The 17,397-nt window shown below is 47.8% G+C and overlaps 1 protein-coding gene across 1 annotated transcript in view; it reads left to right on the top strand.

The window, feature by feature from the left end:
* The window catches only part of nrxn2b (neurexin 2b), a 919,866-nt gene that overhangs the window by 742,345 nt on the left and 160,124 nt on the right, over positions 1-17,397 (top strand). The window contains exon 17 of the mRNA XM_056300763.1: positions 277-458. Coding sequence (XP_056156738.1) covers positions 277-458 — 182 coding nt within the window. The remainder of the gene's footprint in view (positions 1-276; positions 459-17,397) is intronic.

Here is a 17,397-nt window from a genome sequence, read left to right as displayed (position 1 = left end):
GACAGACAGACAGACAGACAGACAGACAGACAGACAGACAGACAGACGTGTTGTTGTGTATTTGTGTTGATGTATTGATGACAAGACAGGATTCTGGTTTTGTTATTCTAAGGCCTCCTGCTCCATTTGTCTCTCACCCACGTGAAATACAGGGCATCCTAATGACCCTCTCTCTCTCTCTCTCTCCCTCTCTCTCTCCCTCCCTCTCTCTCTCTCTCTCTCTCTCTCTCTCTCTCTCTCTCTCCCTCTCTCTCTCTCTCTCTGTCTGTGTTGCAGCCGGGACAACCTACATCTTTGGGCGAGGCGGAGCCCTCATCACCTACACCTGGCCGCCCAACGACCGGCCAAGCACGCGGGCAGACAGGCTGGCGGTGGGCTTCAGCACGCAGCTGAAGGAGGCCGTTCTGGTCAGGGTGGAGAGTGCCAAGGGACTGGGAGACTACCTGGAACTTCACATAGTAAGTGTGCATGTATTTACCCGGGGGGGGAGGGTATCCAAGGGGGGGCGGGGCAAAGGGGCCATACGGTGATAGAAGTCAGACCGGGGCATCGTAGGGGGGTAGAGAGAGAGGATGGGAGAAACAGAGGGTGTGGGAGAGGTTGCTCAGAGGTTGAGTATTGTGTGGGCTACACCCAAGGCAACCTGCAAAGTGTTGTATTGTTATCGTTTAATACGACTGCTGACAGGGGCACCTAAAGAGAGGATAAGGGAGGAGAGGAATTTTGGGATGGGTGACGTGTGCCTGGAAAAGTCGAGGGGATCGAAGGATTACGTCTCCGGCGGTGGCAGGGGTTACGAGTCGAGGTGTGGGCTGGAACAAGTCTTTAAACATATATGCGAATAGGGGATTTGGTTCAGAAACCGCTCGGTGCCTACACACACAGCACGACATCTAGAGAACCAGTCCCGACACAATCCACCCGCCGCCCATCGCCGTGGAGCCAAAGCCAGGTTAGGATTCTGTCTCGTAGAGGTTTGGCTTGGACTCGGATTCAGACATATCTTACCGTGGCAAAAAACGCCTTAGCGAATTTATCCTCCGAGAAATTATGGGTAATTTCAGGTTCAAGCTCACGGAGCCCCTATCTCTCAGGATCAGTTTGGATTTAGGCAGATATGTGTTTTTTTTCTTTTTCCCTAATTGAAGGATTTTAGGGTTTTTCTGATTTCCAGGCGTGAGTTAAGCTTCATAGCAGAAAAGACGGGGCTGATCGAATCAGGGTTGGAGGTGGTTTAAGGTACTTAGGTTTTAAAGGGAGTTGTCAGACTATCAAGTGGATCCCATTTTTTACAAGTTGTTGGATGTCTGTGAATAATTTGCTTGTGATAGAAAAAAAAAAGTAAAAAAGTAGAGGCATCAGTGTTTGGAGGGACTAAAACACAGTGATCGCTGAGGACCAGCCTTTTACCTTTACGCCATCAGTCCAGTTAATACCCCTCACCTACTGCGACCACTTTTATATGCTAGTCCAGTTAATACCCCTCACCTACTGCGACCACTTTCATAAGCTAGTCCAGTTAATACCCCTCACCCACTGCTACCACTTTCATATGCTAGTCCAGTTAATACCCCTCGCCTACTGCTACCACTTTCATATGCTAGTCCAGTTAATACCCCTCACCCACTGCTACCACTTTCAAATTCTAGTCCAGTTAATACCCCTCACCTACTGCTACCACTTTTATATGCTAGTCCAGTTAATACCCCTCACCTACTGTTACCACTTTTATATGCTAGTCCAGTTAATACCCCTCACCTACTGCTACCACTTTCATTCAGTTAATACCCCTCACCTACTGCTACCACTTTCATAAGCTAGTCCAGTTAATACCCCTCACCTACTGCTACCACTTTTATATGCTAGTCCAGTTAATACCCCTCACCTACTGCAACCACTTTCATAAACTAGTCCAGTTAATACCCCTCACCTACTGCGACTACTTTTATATGCTCGGCAAAAGGGCCGTTTTAAAACCAACCGTAATGACGACTTAAAATGGCAGTTAAGTGACATCAGGCATTTTAAAAGTACATAAATGCGGTCTGTAATGGTCTCGCTGACCCCTGTGCGCCCCCTGCCTGCTGTTATATTTACAGCTCATGCTCTGTTTGATTGCTCCTTATCTGCTAATTAGCAACCAAGGCCAAACCTGGCAACTCTGATCTGCCCATCATAATGCTGCAGCAGTCACAGTTGCAAAGACAGGCAGGCAGACAGACAGGCAGGCAGGCAGGCAGGTAGGCAGACAGACAGGCAGGTAGGCAGGCAGGCAGGCAGGTAGGCAGACAGACAGGCAGGTAGGTAGGCAGACAGACAGACAGACAGGCAGGCAGGCAGGCAGGTAGGCAGGTAGGCAGGCGGGCAGACAGACAGACAGGCAGGCAGGCAGGCAGTGAGACAGACAGATAGACAGACAGGCAGGTAGGCAGTGAGACAAGCAGACAGACAGGCAGGCAGGCAGTGAGACAGGCAGGCAGACAGAAAGACAGGCAGAGAGACAGACTGACTGACAGACAGTGAGACAGAGAGACAGACTGATTGACAGACAGTGAGACAGACAGACAGACTGAAAGACAGACAGGCAGGTAGGCAGTGAGACAAGCAGACAGACAGATAGACAGACAGGCAGGTAGGCAGTGAGACAAGCAGACAGACAGGCAGGCAGGCAGTGAGACAGGCAGGCAGACAGAAAGACAGGCAGAGAGACAGACAGACTGAAAGACAGTGAGACAGAGAGACAGACTGATTGACAGACAGTGAGACAGACAGAAAGACAGACAGACAGAGACACTATTGTGGTTGAAGTCGTGAAAATGTCACTGACATCGCCATCGCGGCTGCTCTTTAAACCGTCACCTGGTTCCAACTTTATACACTCCCTCTTAAGAGTACTCGCTGTGGTCAAACGCAGATTGAGAACAATCTGGTCCTTTCTTCTCTTTATCTACGTACACACACACACACACACACACCCCCACATACACACACTGTTTCACACACACACACACACACACACACACACACACACACACACACACACACACACACACACACTGTTTCACACACACACACACACACTGTTTCACACGGAAAAAAGTACTCATGTCCATTCACTGTAATACTCAGTCATGTGCGTGTGTGTGTGTGTGTGTGTGTGTGTCTGTCTGTCTGTGTGTTTGTGTGTGTGTGTGTGTGTGTGTGTGTGTGTGTTTGTGTGTGTGTGTGAGAATATGAACAGCACATGTGTGAGATCACACCCATCCAATCTCGCTGTGACCCCAATTTGTTTGGGCTGCCGGTACCTGGAAGCGAAAGGAACACCATTGACCCCGGACCGCGTTTCATCCGCAGCTTTCTGAAGTGAGAGGGACAGAGGGTGGGGGGGGGGGGCGACGGGGTGGTGGTGGTTGTTGTGGGGGGGGGGGGGGTTGTTGGCCAGACGGAGATGGAACCAGTTGAACCAAGCACCTCAGGTCAAGGCCAATTTTACAGCTCTCACCGTCGCTGACAGGTAATGGTCGTGATGGTAACGATGATGGATTTGACTTGTGAGCGCCGTCGGTGCTAATGAGGCCAGGGTCGTTTTACAGCGCCATCAACTAATGCGGTTGAACTTTAAAGGTCAGCCCCTATACTTTTTTCCCTCCTTTTTTTAAAATAAAAAATGTTTTCCACAAGGTTAAAACGTATTCCGTATTCTCTCTCCCGATGATGGTCCGCCCAAACATCAGCAAAAGACCAGTCCAGGATACCCCACTGAAGACCGGGGGGGGGGGGGAGGAAAGAAAATTCGGGAATATTCATGAAAGGCGTCTCTAACGGCTGGGGGTTCAACTTTGTTTAGGTTTGTGGGGGTGAATCAGAGCGTAGGGAAGTTTCTTCCTCTGTTTGCTGGAATTAAGGAGCTGGGCTGCTGCTTATCTCCGCCAGTCACTCGCCGTCCCTCATCAGTTATTCTTTCGTTCCCGCTCCTCCCTCTCAAGTGCATATTCTCCATCAGCTTCCCTGTCTTTCCTTCTCTTTCTCGTTCCCTCGCCTCCGCCCGTCTGCCGCACACACCGGCTCACCCCGGCGCGTCGCACGCTGCAGCCTCGCTCCGCCGCTCCCTTCGCAATTACATTTCATTTGCCGCCGTTCCTCCCGAGTCGCTCCGGCAAATGACTCGGTTCAGCCCGTGGTGGGTGTTTGGGCCTCGTTAATTATGCCTGTCTCTCTTCCCGCGGAGAGGTACTACTGGCAAATTTGACGTGGGAACCCAGGGGCCCTGGCCCCCCTATCATCCCTTCTGATTGGGCCTCGTGGACCCAATCAAATAGCAAATAGCCCTGCGTTCCAGCTACGAGGGCGGTGCGGAGGTGGCGTACTTTTTTCCACGCCGCGTCTCGTTCGGCGGGCTTCGTGATCTCGGTTCTGCTTTTTTCCCTCAGACTCTCGCTAAAAAGATGGTAGAGGTTGAGCCGTTATCCCTGCACGGCAAATTTTGTAATGGCTGGATGAAAACCGTGAGAGCGAAGCCTGGAAATGAGACGATCTGTGAAAGCACAGCTGAGGCGTCGGTGTTTCGAAGCGTTTTAACCTCGCAGACCGCCATCACTTCCTTGTGTTGGCGAAGCAGCGTTCATTATAATAACATACGGTACAATATGTATGGCTGGAAAGCCTGCAGGGGAGACAGTCACAGTTCTCGCTGTTCTCTCTCGCTGTCTCTTGCCGGGTAATTGTTTACCACGGGTGTCTTGAAATGTTTGCCAGCTGGCATTTGGAGGGTCTTCGCTACCCTGTGGAAACTCATCACCCGGGGAAACGAAGGAAGAAGGAAGAAACTAAATAAGGGCGTCGGGGCGGCGTGGCGGTCTATTCCATCGCCCACCAACACAGGACTCGCCGGTTCGAATCCCCGTGTTACCTCCAGCTTGGTCGGGCGTCCCTACAGACACAATTGGCCGTGTCTGTAGGCGGGAGGCCGGATGTGGGTATGTGTCCTGGTTGCTGCACTAGCGCCTCCTCTGGTCGGTCGGGGCATCTGTTCAGGAGGTGGGAGGGGGAACTGGGGGGGATAGCGTGACCCTCCCACGCGCTACGTCCGCCCGGTGAAACTCCTCACTGTCAGGTGAAAAGAAGTGGCTGGTGACTCCACATGTATGGGAGGAGGCATGTGGTAGGCTGCAGCCCTCCCCGGATTGGCAGAGGGGTAATTGGTCAAGTACAATTGGGGGGGGGGGGGGGACTAAATCAGCACACAAAACAGGAGTGAAGGTTTTGGTGTTGCATTGTGTGTTCAGATGAGGTTCGTTTGTGCACTTCTACAGCTTCGTGTTTCATCGACTCAAGTGTTGTGTAGCGGTGATGAGTATTTGGGCTTTCAGTTTACGTTTTATTTCTATAGTTATATGACAGGGCAACATCATTGTTCTCCATCCTCTTGACATTTCCAACTGCCGGTCCCCGGGGCAGGAGATGCGGGGCAGGATAAAGGTTGAAAGATAAGGGGCGGGACTGAAAAGTGGCATTTTCTGCCTTCCGACGGTGGGAAAAGAAGATGTCCTTGCAAGACCTTGGGAGTGAAAAGCAAAACAGAGGGTCCTGGACAGTAATGCTGTGTTGTTTTAGTTTCAATCACAATCGGATTTCCAGTTCGATCTTTTATACCGATTTCAGCGGTTAACTTGAATTGCATCAAATGTCGCTCCGTTTGAAAAGGGAAAACAGCTCTCTTGATGTTAATGTGTGAAGGCTATGGGTAGACTGCTGCTTTTCTCCAAAAGTGATTATGTTCTCTCAAAAGAAAAAAAAACGTTATATTTTCATAAACTGCAATGGCCTTTGCGTCCGTGTACTTTGAAATTCTAGCAAAAACCTTTTACAGGATGTTAAATCACAAAGGGAAATAGCCGTTTAAGATCTCCGATCTCGAGATGAGAAAAAAAAAATCCTCCTCCTTCTAATTCCATGCGTCGCACCGCTGAGATGTCAAGTCTTCATGCAGCTGTTTTCAATGACTACAAAGACCGACAGTATCACCAGAACAGAGGGGAAGTGTTCGGCACACACGGGCTACGTTACAGCGAGCATGACTCATCAACGATGAGAGCAAATATCGGAGCCGTTCCCTTCACAGGCTTCTCATAAACCATCAGCAGGACTTCATAGGCAGCTGTGTGGACATGGGAGTCCTTTCAACACCACCTTTCAAGTGGCATTTAAAGTGTCACACCTACCTTCCAAGACTGGAGCTTAGGCAGTCTTTTATTTTTTAATACATTTATTTTCTAACAGGTGTCTGTGTATATTTACTGCCATCCACACGAGGCACAACTCACATTTGACACTCATTGCACTTAGTGGTGAGATGTCCCACTAACTGCCTTGTGGGAAGTGTCTGATCTGCGTTTATGGGCCGCTGCACACGCTTCGCAGTAGGACTCCCCGAGTACCTCCATCACTGGCTGTCCGGTTCCGGCTCATAGCATTAAATAAGGGCCAGCTCTGATTACCGGCGAGGGAGCCGTCACTCATTACAGCTGTCTACACGCAATGGGGGGAACGCTCGAGGGAGAGTTGGAGAAGGGGAGAGAGAGGAAGATGTATTTCCTGTGGACCTCTCAAAAGTGCTATCGTCATTTTCGGGGTTCTCACGCTGCATCCGGATCCATTCTTTTTTTCACCTTTGGCCAGAATGAACGGTGTTTTGGGATCTTGTTCGCCAATCATTCTGCTTTTAAAATATACTGAGTAACATAAATGGTATTTGACGGGGTTATTACATATTATTGACATGTTGGTGAATTCTTCAAGAATTATTTTGCCAGCAACTGTGGTGCGAATATTGTGTCACCGGACTATGACCGCACGCTTTTGCCAAATCTGCTGTTTTAGCTGCACCTCCCTGACACGTAAGATTGGGGGAAGGTGCACAGAGGTGGAGTATATCTTATGCAGGAGGTGCGATCTGAAAGGGATTGGAGACTACAAGGTGGTGACAGGGGAGAACATAGCTAGGCAGCATTGGATGGTAGTCTGTAGGATGACTTTGGAGATCAAGAAGAGGAAGAGAGTGAAGGCAGAGCCGAAGATCAAATGGTGGAAGTTGAAGAAGGAAGACTGTTGTGTGGAGTTTGGGGAGGAGTTAAGACAGACACTGACTAGGTGGTAGTGAAGAGTTACCGGGTGGCTGGGCAACCACTGCAGAAATAGTGAGGGAGACAGCTAGGAAGGTACTTGGTTCATCTGGACAGAGGAAGGAAGACAAGGAGTCTTGGTGGTGGAATGAGGAAGTAAAGTAGTGTACACAGAGGTATAGGTTGGCAAAGAGGAAGTGGGATAGTCAGAGAGATGAAGAAAGTAGACAGGAGTACAAGGAGAGACGTGGTGTAAGCAAAGAGAGAGATGGCGAAGGCAAAGGAAAAGGAGTATGGTGAGTTGTATGAGAAGTTGGACACTGAAGAAGGAGAAAAGGACTTGTACCAATTGGCTAGACAGAGGGGCCGAGCTAGGAAGGATGTGCAGCAGGTTATGGTGATGAAGGATAGCGATAGAAATGTACTGACAAGCGAGGAGAGTGTGCTAAGAAGGTGGAAGGAGTACTTTGAGAGGCTGACAAATGAAGGAAATGAGAGCGAGAGAAGGTTAGATGGTGTGGGGATAGTGAATAAGGAAGTTCGTGGATTAACAAGGAGGAAGTGAGGGCAGCTATGAAGAGGATGAAGAGTGGAAAGGCAGTTGGTCCAGATGACATACCTGTGGAGGCATGGAGGTGTTTAGGAGAGATGGCAGTGGAGTTTTTACTAGATTATTTAAACAATCTTGGAAAGTGAGAGGATGCCTGAGGAGTGAAGAAGAAACATACTGGTACCGATTGCCAAGAATAAAGGTGATGTGCCGAGCTGTAGTAACTGCAGAGGTATAATATTAATCAGCCACAGCATGAAGATATGGGAAAGAGTAATAGAAGCTAGGTTAAGAGGAGAGGTGATGATTAGCGAGCAACGGAATGGTTTCATGCCACGAAAGAGCACCACAGATGTTATATTTGCTTTGAGAATATATGACAGGGTACTGAGAGAGGAGGTGTGGTATTGTATGAGGAAGTCGGGATGGCAGAGAAATATGTAAGAGCAGGATATGTATGAGGGCAGTATGACAGTGGTGAGGTGTGCAGTTGGAATGACTGATGGGTTCAAGGTGGAGGTGGGATTACATCAAGGATCAACTCTTAGTCCTTTCTTGTTTGCAGTGGTGATGGACAGGTTGACGAACGAGATCAGGCAGGAGTCTCCATAGACTATGATGTTCGCAGATGACATTGTGATCTGCATTGAGAGTAAGGAACAGGTTGAAGAGAGCCTGCAGAGGTGGAGGTATGCACTGGAGAGAAGAGGAATCAAAGTCAGTAGGAGCAAGACAGAGTACATATGCATGAACGAGAAGGAGGACAGCGGAATGGTGAGGATGCAAGCAGTAGAGGTGATGAAGGTGCATGAGTTTGAATTCTTGGGATCAACTGGTCAAAGTAACAGGGAGTGCAGAAGAGAGGTGAAGAGAGTGCAGGCAGGGTGGAGTGGGTGGAGAAGAGTGTCAGGAGTGATTTGTGACAGAAGGGTACCAGCAAGAGTCAAAGAGAAGGTTTACAAGATGGTTGGGAGACCAGCTATGTTGTATGGTTTGGAGACAGTGGCACTGACGAAAAGACAGGAGGTGGAGCTGGAGGTGGCAGAGTTGAAGATGCTAAGATTTTCACTGGGAGTAACGAAGGACAGGATTAGGATGGAGTATATTAGAGGGACAGCTCAGGTTGGACGGTTTGGAGACAAAGCAAGAGAGGCAAGATGAAGATGGTTTGGACATGTGTGGAGGAGAGATGCTGGGTATATTGGGAGAAGGATGCTGAATATGGAGCTGCCAGGGAAGAGGAGAAGAGGAAGGCCAAAGAGGAGGTTTATGGATGTGGTGAGGGAGGACATGCAGGTGGCTGGTGTGACAGAGGAAGATGCAGAGGACAGGAAGAGATGGAAACGGATGATCCGCTGTGGCGCCCCCTAACGGGAGCAGCCGAAAGTAGTAGTGGTAGTAGTAGTAGTAGTAGTCGTAGTAGCTGTTTGAGCCTTTCCACCCTGATCTGATTATTTATAAATAATTGTAAATATTTATCTAATCAACTACATGATTAGTCATCGATCGAATGTTTAAGCTGTTCTTGAAGAGGTTTGATTTTCATTATTTTTTGTTTTCCTTTCAAGTTACGTCTTCCTTCCATAAACATCAGGGGCAAATACAGCTTATGCTAAGCTAATAAATGCTAGCAATTTCTTCATCCAGCTTCAAAATTGGTCATCAATGTAAAAATGCATAAGAGAGCAATCATTTAGCATATCATATTATCACTGGTTATAGCTAAAGGCAATTATTTTACACCCAGTAGCATTTATCCATTTGACTGAAACAGGGCTGCATGCAGAATCCCTATATTTGGACGTGAACTTTACATTACGCTCTAGAGGTGTGTTATGAACTTTACATTACACTGTAGAGGTGTGTAATGAACTTTACATTACGCTCTAGAGGTGTATTATGAACTTTACATTACGCTCTAGATATGAATTTTACATCACGCTCTAGATAGAGGTGTGTTAGGAACTTTACATTATGCTCTAGATGTGTGTTATGAACTTTACATTACGCTCTAGAAGTGTCTTATGAACTTTACATTAGGCTCTATAAGTGTCTTATGAACTTTACATTACGCTCTAGAGGTGTGTTATGAACTTTACATTACGCTCTAGATATGAACTTTACATCACGCTCTAGATAGAGGTGTGTTATGAACTTTACATTATGCTCTAGATATGAACTTACATCACGCTCTAGATAGAGGTATGTTATGAACTTTACATCACGCTCTAGATGGAGGTGTGTTATGAACTTTACATCACGCTCTAGAGGTGTGTTATGCCTTTCGGCTATACGCCTTCATTTCCGTTAGACAGAAGAGAGAGAGACCAACCTTTTAAACATGGCTGTGGTTTAGGCTTGTTTGCAGGGTTGAGCAGAATACGTCGAAAAAGTATTTAGTGCCTTAACTGTCTTGAATTTAATCAGTTACTATATATTCAAACAGAATAACATTATATTTGGATTACTTTTTTTTGTACTTCTTATTAGGAGCAGGGTGGGCAGCAGGGCATATATATATATATATATATATATATATATATATATATATATGTATAGGGGCTTTGCAGATGACCTCACCCTGCTATCTACCTATGTTGTTTGAACAGGAAACACGCTATGACGAAGAGGCGCAAATGTGCACTGGACACACTGAACCAGTGCACAGACACACACACATGCATGCGTGCACAAATGCACACCATGCACATTGCAGAAAGTAAATGTGTTGCAGGAAATTAGATGTTTTCTGTGTTTTCTCGCTGCTGAGCTGCAGACTGCAGCCTTCCATGAACACATCGTCCCTCCCGTACCACCAGCTTTGGTTGGGGGGGGGGGTGCGTAGAGTTCTGAGAATGTATAAGGTACATGTAATCTTAATACTGGTGATTTGAAATGTAATGTGGGCTGAATCCAGATATTTCTATTCCTTTACAACCCGGTCATGTTTGTTTGTACCTCAGTGTTTGCTTATGCGCTGTTTCTTTGTGAAGATTGGCCTTTCCCCTTTTGTACCTACACAATCTCTCTCTCTCTCTCTCTCTCTCTCTCTCTCTCTCTCTCTCTCTCTCTCTCTCTCTCTCTCTCTCTCTCTCTCTCTCTGTCTGTCCGTCTCTCTCCTCACTCTTTCTGTCTTTCTCTCTCTCTCACTCTTTCTGTCTCTCTCTCTCTCTCTGTCTGTCCGTCTCTCTCACTCTTTCTGTCTCTCTCTCTCTCTCTCTCTCTCTCTCTCTCTCTCTCTCTCTCTCTCTCTCTCTCTCTCTCTCTCTCTCTCTCTCTCTCTCTCTCTGTCTGTCCATCTCTCTCTCTCTCTCTCTCTCTCTCTCTCTCTGTCTGTCCGTCTCTCTCTCTCTCTCTCTCTCTCACTCTTTCTGTCTCTCTCCCTCTCTCTCCTCTCTCTTTCTGTCTTTCTCTCTCCCTTTCGCTCTCTCTCTCTCTCTCTCACTCTGTCTCTTTCTGTCTGTCTGTCTGTCTGTCTCTGTCTCTCCGTCTCTCTCTGTCTCTCTGTCTGTGTGTCTGTCTGTCTGTCTCTCTGCTGACCAACAAGGGAAACATGTTTTTATTCTTCCCTTTTTATTGCTGTTGTTGTTGTTGTTTTGAACACGCCCGGTTCATCAGTGGGTGGGGGGTTATGCCAGAGTCTGTTCCATTAAATTATGAGTGGCAAAATGTGTTGCGGCATACAACAACAGCTGGGGATGGGGAGAGGAGGGGGAGGAGGGGGGGAGGCTTGCGTAGTGTTCTCAAAGCTCAGCAGCCTTGCATCGAGTGCAGTGGGGAGCCGAGAGATGCTGGCGTCAGATAAAGGTAGATGGCGATGCGGATAAAACTGTCAAAGAGAGGCAGAGGCTCTTATCCCCACTCCCCGTTCCCAGTGGCAACCGACACACACACAGATACATCAAGCAGCACGCAAACACACATACACACACACACACACACACACACACACAGACACATAGACTCATGCAAAGATACACAATCTCCATCTTCGCTACCAACTACCTCTCGGTGACAAACCTGCATGTGTACACAACACACTCGAACCCTCAGGTGTAGACACACACATGCACACACACTCACATAGTATAACATAAATACTACACTCACGTGCAACGCACACTCAGTACTCTCAGGCTCGGGCTAGCTCTCGGCGAGCACACAAACGCATTCACCAAGGACACCTTCACGTTCAGTTACGCCCTCCACATGCATGACTTGGTCCGCCGCCCACCGCCCGCGCTCGTCTGCAAGGGCGGCCTCACATGCTCTCCCTCACACCCCCCTCCCCCCCCCGTCATTTTCTTATTCTCTTATTTTTAATTTCCTTCATCACCACAGCCACCACCCCTGAAGCGAATGTCACTTCTATGAATCGCTGCATCTCATCTTGTCAGGGGGAGAAAAAAAGGAGAGAAAAACAAGACACACAAGAGGGGGGGGGGGGCACAGAGGAAGGGAGCGCTGAGAACAGTCTCTGGGGGGTGGAGGGGGAGAGCGTGGCGCTGATGAATGCGGCTGCCTGGCGGGGGGGAGTGTGGGCCGCGGTCGGTAACAAGATAGGGGCCCGGTGGGTTTGGCAGGGTCTCTCTCCTCGGCAAGCAGGAGCCTGACAACCATTCGATTAATCCTTCCTCTGTACATCGCTGATTAATTACCTCCCACACACACACACATCCACAGCTCGCCCCCCCCCCCAGCCTCACGGGTGGGAGGCGTCGAGGGGGCGAAAGTCAGGTCGACTTCCACCTGCCCTCGACCTCGGCTGGAACGTTTCATATCGGAGCAAGACTTGTTCCCCTTTACCCCCCCCCCCCCCCCCCCCATCGTGGCTCGAGGGCAGCAGTGCCTCCTGCTGGCACCGGCCGGGTCAAACTTTATTGACACATCAGCCCCCCGAGGACCATTCGAATTCACCTTCGGCCGACAGCATTTTCTTTTCCCCTGCCCCAGGAGCCTTGTAGATAAGACTATATCTGCCTGAGCTGAAAAAAAAAAAAAGAAATCTTCAACATCAGAAGATTCTGTTAACTGCTCATTGAATTTCCCGACCAGACAGAGTTGCTCCATACGCTCGAATATGTAAAGAGTACCTAGTGCAACGGTACGGAAGCGGAACCGGGAGGGGGCACTTTCGAGGGGAGCAAGTTTCATTGAAATGAACGGGTGTTCATTTCCAAGGTGAGATCTAGGGCCGTTGATATAGCCAGAGCTTGTTAGATCTAAATGTGAGTTGTTGACGTCGGCGTTAGCAATGTAGGATTCACTTTGCCATCTGTATAATAACATTAACGTTGGTATGCTAATTAGCTAAATGCCACAAGAAAGGTATTGTATCCTCAGGGAGCGAAGTGAGTTTTAGTGCAAGGTCTTGCAAACTTCTTTGGAAAAATATTCCATCTGTTTATATTATATTATTTATATGTGATGGGGTTAGTTTATTGTGCAGTCAGCCTGCTGATTTTACTGATAAGATAACGCCGCAGCAGTAGTATACCGCAGCATGTTTCCACGTAGATTTAGTTTGCTAACTAGGTAACTTGAACCACCCGTCCATAGTGTGCTTGTAGCTTGTGACTGGCTTTGTGTCCCGTGTGAGCTCATGGTGAGAGTAAATGGATGGGCTCCCGCGATCAATAAGCTATTAGTGTCCAAGAGAGCAGGCCTGTCCGCATGGATTCAGACCTAGTATAATCACCTGGGGTGGCGAGAGCACCCCCATTTCTTTCTTCTCTCTCTCTCTCTCTTGCCTTTTTGTCTCTCTTTCCTGCTGCCGCTCCGTCTTCACTATCCAGTCATTCCCAGCCAGGGTAGACAGCTTGAAGATTAAACGTTATAATAGCCGCTGCTAAAGCGATTGCAGATGCGACAGGGCAAAAGCATAGCACGGCTGCCAACGTCTACCTGTCATTACCATGTAAACATACGCATTTTCAGTGTGGTGATGCACCGCACCGCTGTGAGCACTGGGTTCAGCAATACTATTTTAAAAACACTCCATTTAATTTTCCAATTAATTTGCTGTGAGATTCCTCCATCCATCCATCCATCCATCCATCCATCCATCCATTATCCAAGTCGCTTATCATTCGGGTCACAGGATGCTGGAGCCCACTCCAGCAGTCACTGGGCGGCAGGCGGGGAGACACCCTGGCCCGGCCGCCAGTCCATCACAGGGCCCACACATTCACGCCCAGAGATCCATTTCAGCAATAGGTTAGTTAGCGATTCAATACATTGATGCAGGAAAATATAGGATCTGCAGCTGCTATGGGAGTCAGATTGGAAGTTGGAGAGAAAAGAAAATCTATATCCGGCCCCTTGGTCCCCATCCACTGCAAGATGAAGAAAGACAAAGGGAGAAAGGAAAGAAGGCTGACAGGTAGGAAAGTAGAGAGAGGGTGAAGAGAAGGAGCCCGTTAAAGACATCAAGATTGGCGATGGTGGGTGGGGCGGGCAGATTTATGCGGTCTGCGCTATCCTTTGTGAGGTGCCCTGAAGGGGGCATGTGGTTTTCAACCACAAGGTCCTCTCTTAAATGTCACCACTGCAGAGACTGCCCTCCAGTCCCTTCCAGCGGAACTTCAGCTGGGCCGCCTCCCTAAGCCTAAAAAGCAGGGCCTTGCATGTACACACAGCTATGTGTCTAACTCAACAAACACACGTTCGGCTGAATGTTACTGTGTTGTTATATGCCTTTCTTAGGAGCTGCATTACCCACAATGCTATGTGCCTGGTTGCAGGCTAGTGGCGGGGGTTATGTTAGATGTCTGATTGCAGAGCTGGTTGATTCGGACTTATGGCTGGTTGTGATTATTTCACAAGACCAAACATAACGCGGTGTCAGAACTGGAATACTGTGTGTGTGTGTGTGAAACAAGTCTGATGGACGGGAAGGGTGGCGTTGAGGTCCAAAAAGGAAAAAGTAGCATCCGCACAAGTCGGAGAGAAAAACGTGTAGCAGCTTCTAGTAGCAGCTTACAGCTAACTACGTGCAAGACGAAACACACAGCCAAATTCACTGCAGCTTACCGTCATGGATAACTTACTGACCCCTCCGTCGTCCATGCACTTTGACGGCAATCTTGCTGAAAATTGGAAATTTTTCAAGCAGAAATTCAACATACACCTTGCTGCAAGTGGAGCAGGGGGAGATCTTGACAAGCAAAAGGCATCTATTCTCCTGCATGTGATTGGTGAGGAGGCTTTGGAAATCTACAATAGTTTCCAAAACAAACAAAGGTGAGCTGACAGTGAAGGTCTTAACGGAGAAGTTTGAGGACGGATTTGTACCAAGCACAAATGGTAACGTATGAGAGGTACAAGTTCCTTATTTGTGATCAGGAGGATCACAAGGAGTTAATTTTGATCAATATCAGGCTGAGCTTCTCACAAAAGACCAGCTCATAAAAGGCAATATAGTCATAGAAATTCCAGATAATGGACTAGGAGAATGGTTTCTGCATGAGAAAGACCTAAACTTGGAAAAGGCTGTGCGAATGTGTAGGGCAGCAGAGAACACACAGGCACAAGCTGCAGAGCTGTGCAGGGAAGGTACAGCTGTCCACGCTGTAAAAATGGAGGAACAGCATGCAAAATGTAGGCCAAAACAAAAACACTCTGAAAAATAAACAGAGGGAAAAACCAAGCAGTGGATGCAGAAAATGTGGAGGTGCATACATGCCAAATAAATGCCCAGCATATGGAAAGACTTGTGATAACTGTGGCAAAAAGAACCACTATGCAAAGTGTTGCAAAGCTGCTATACTCACAAGGAGAAATGTACACAAAGTTGAGGAAAAGCCCGCAGAATTTTTTGTTGACAGTGTAAACAGATGTGAAAGAGCAGGAGGAACTGTCTGTTGATGCTGAGAGAGCTGAGTGAGTAGTACCAGTGGATATGAATGACACAATAATACCACTCAAGCTTGGTACTGGAGCCCAGGTAAATCTGCTTCTGAGGCTGACGACAAAAAACTCAGTGAAAATCAAAGTGACTGGCTACACTGGGAAGAAGGTTCCAGTTAAAGGTCGCTGTTTAGTGACTTTGGGGGCCGGCACTTGAAATCTCAGCTGCTGATTGTGGAAAAGTATGTACAACCCATACTAGAGCTCAGTGCATGTGAAAAGCTCAGCCTGGTTAAAAGGGTCTTTGTGGTGAAACTACAGCCCCAGACGGATCAAAACTCATTCATGGAGGAATACAAGGATATTTTTGAGGGACTTGGAGGCTTGCCAGGCTTGCATGCTTGACTCCTGTTGTTCATGTATACAGGACGGTGCCATTCACACTGAGAGAAAAGCTGAAGATGAAACTTGTGTGCATGGAAAAGCTACATGTTATACAAAGAGTGGATGAACCAACAGACTGGGTAAGCCCACTGGTGGTTTTGCGGAAGAAAAATGGATCATTGATAATATTCTTAGACCCAAGAAACTTGAACAGGGCAATTTAAAGGGGGTATTTCAAGTTACCCACCAGAGATGAGATCATGTCACAGCTTGCAAGTGACAAGTGGTTCAGCAAACTCGATGCATCATAAGATTTTTTGGCAAATGAAGCTTGACGAAGCCAGCTCAAAACTGCATTTTAACACTCAAGAGGGGCGATACCGCTTTCTTCACCTGCCCTACGGTATCCTGTCTGCACCAGAGGTCTGCCACAAAACAATCCGCATAATCTTCAAGCACATGCCAGGAGTGGAAACCATGATGAATGACATCATAGTTTGGGGTCCACCAAAGAGGAACACGACACCCAGCTGAGACAAGTACTGGATATGACAAGAAAGGTCAACCTGAAACTGAACAGAGACAAATGTGAATTTAGAGTGAACAGACTGACTGACATTTGTCGGCGATGTCGTTTCTGCTGAGGGACTGAAGCCAGACCCCAGAAGAACGTCCACAATAGTGAACATGGAGCAACCCCAGAACAAAGAGGAGGCGAGGTGCTTCTTAGACATGGTAACATACCTGGCTAAGTTTACCCCAATGTTGTCACCACTCAGGTGGCTTCTGGAGCAGAAGAATGAGTGGGTGTTGTCTCATAAGCAGGAGGAATGTTTCCTCGCCCCGAAAAGGCTCATAACAGGGGAGCCAATGCTTAAGTTATTTGACCCAGAGAAGAAAGCCAGGATTTCAGCTGATGCATCTTAGTATGGACTCGGAGCAGTACTGCTGCAGCAGCATGACACAGAATGGCAGCCAGTGGTATATGCTTCCAGAGCCTTAACTAGTGCAGAGTGCAATTACGGTCATATTGGAAAGGAACTCCTGGCCAGCACATACGCATGTCAGCGGTTCCATCGGTATATCTATGGACAAGCTTTTGAAGTGGCGAACTGAATGACTGCCTCATGCGGATATAGAAGATGTTGATAAGGCTGCTGAAATATGATGTGGCAATGACATGCACACCAGGAAAATATATGTTTACGGCTGACACGCTGTTGTGAGCAGTGGACAAGAATGAAAACACTGACAAAGAGAGCAGTGCAGACATACAGGCCTGTGTCGACATGATCGTCACCTCGCTTCCTGTGTGTGATGACAGAACGGAGCAGATCAGACATGCTACAGAGTAAGATGAAACTATGAGAGAGCTCAAAAACACAATACTGAAAGAATGGCCTGTACAGAAGAATGACTGTCCAAGGCAAATCCAGGACTACTGAATGTGCAGAACGAACTGTCAGTTTTAAAGAACATTGTGTTCAAGGGAAA

This window comes from Lampris incognitus, chromosome 20 (genome assembly GCF_029633865.1).
Source record: "Lampris incognitus isolate fLamInc1 chromosome 20, fLamInc1.hap2, whole genome shotgun sequence".
NCBI classification, from domain to species: Eukaryota; Metazoa; Chordata; class Actinopteri; order Lampriformes; family Lampridae; genus Lampris; species Lampris incognitus.
This window is presented reverse-complemented; position numbering and strand designations above follow the sequence as displayed.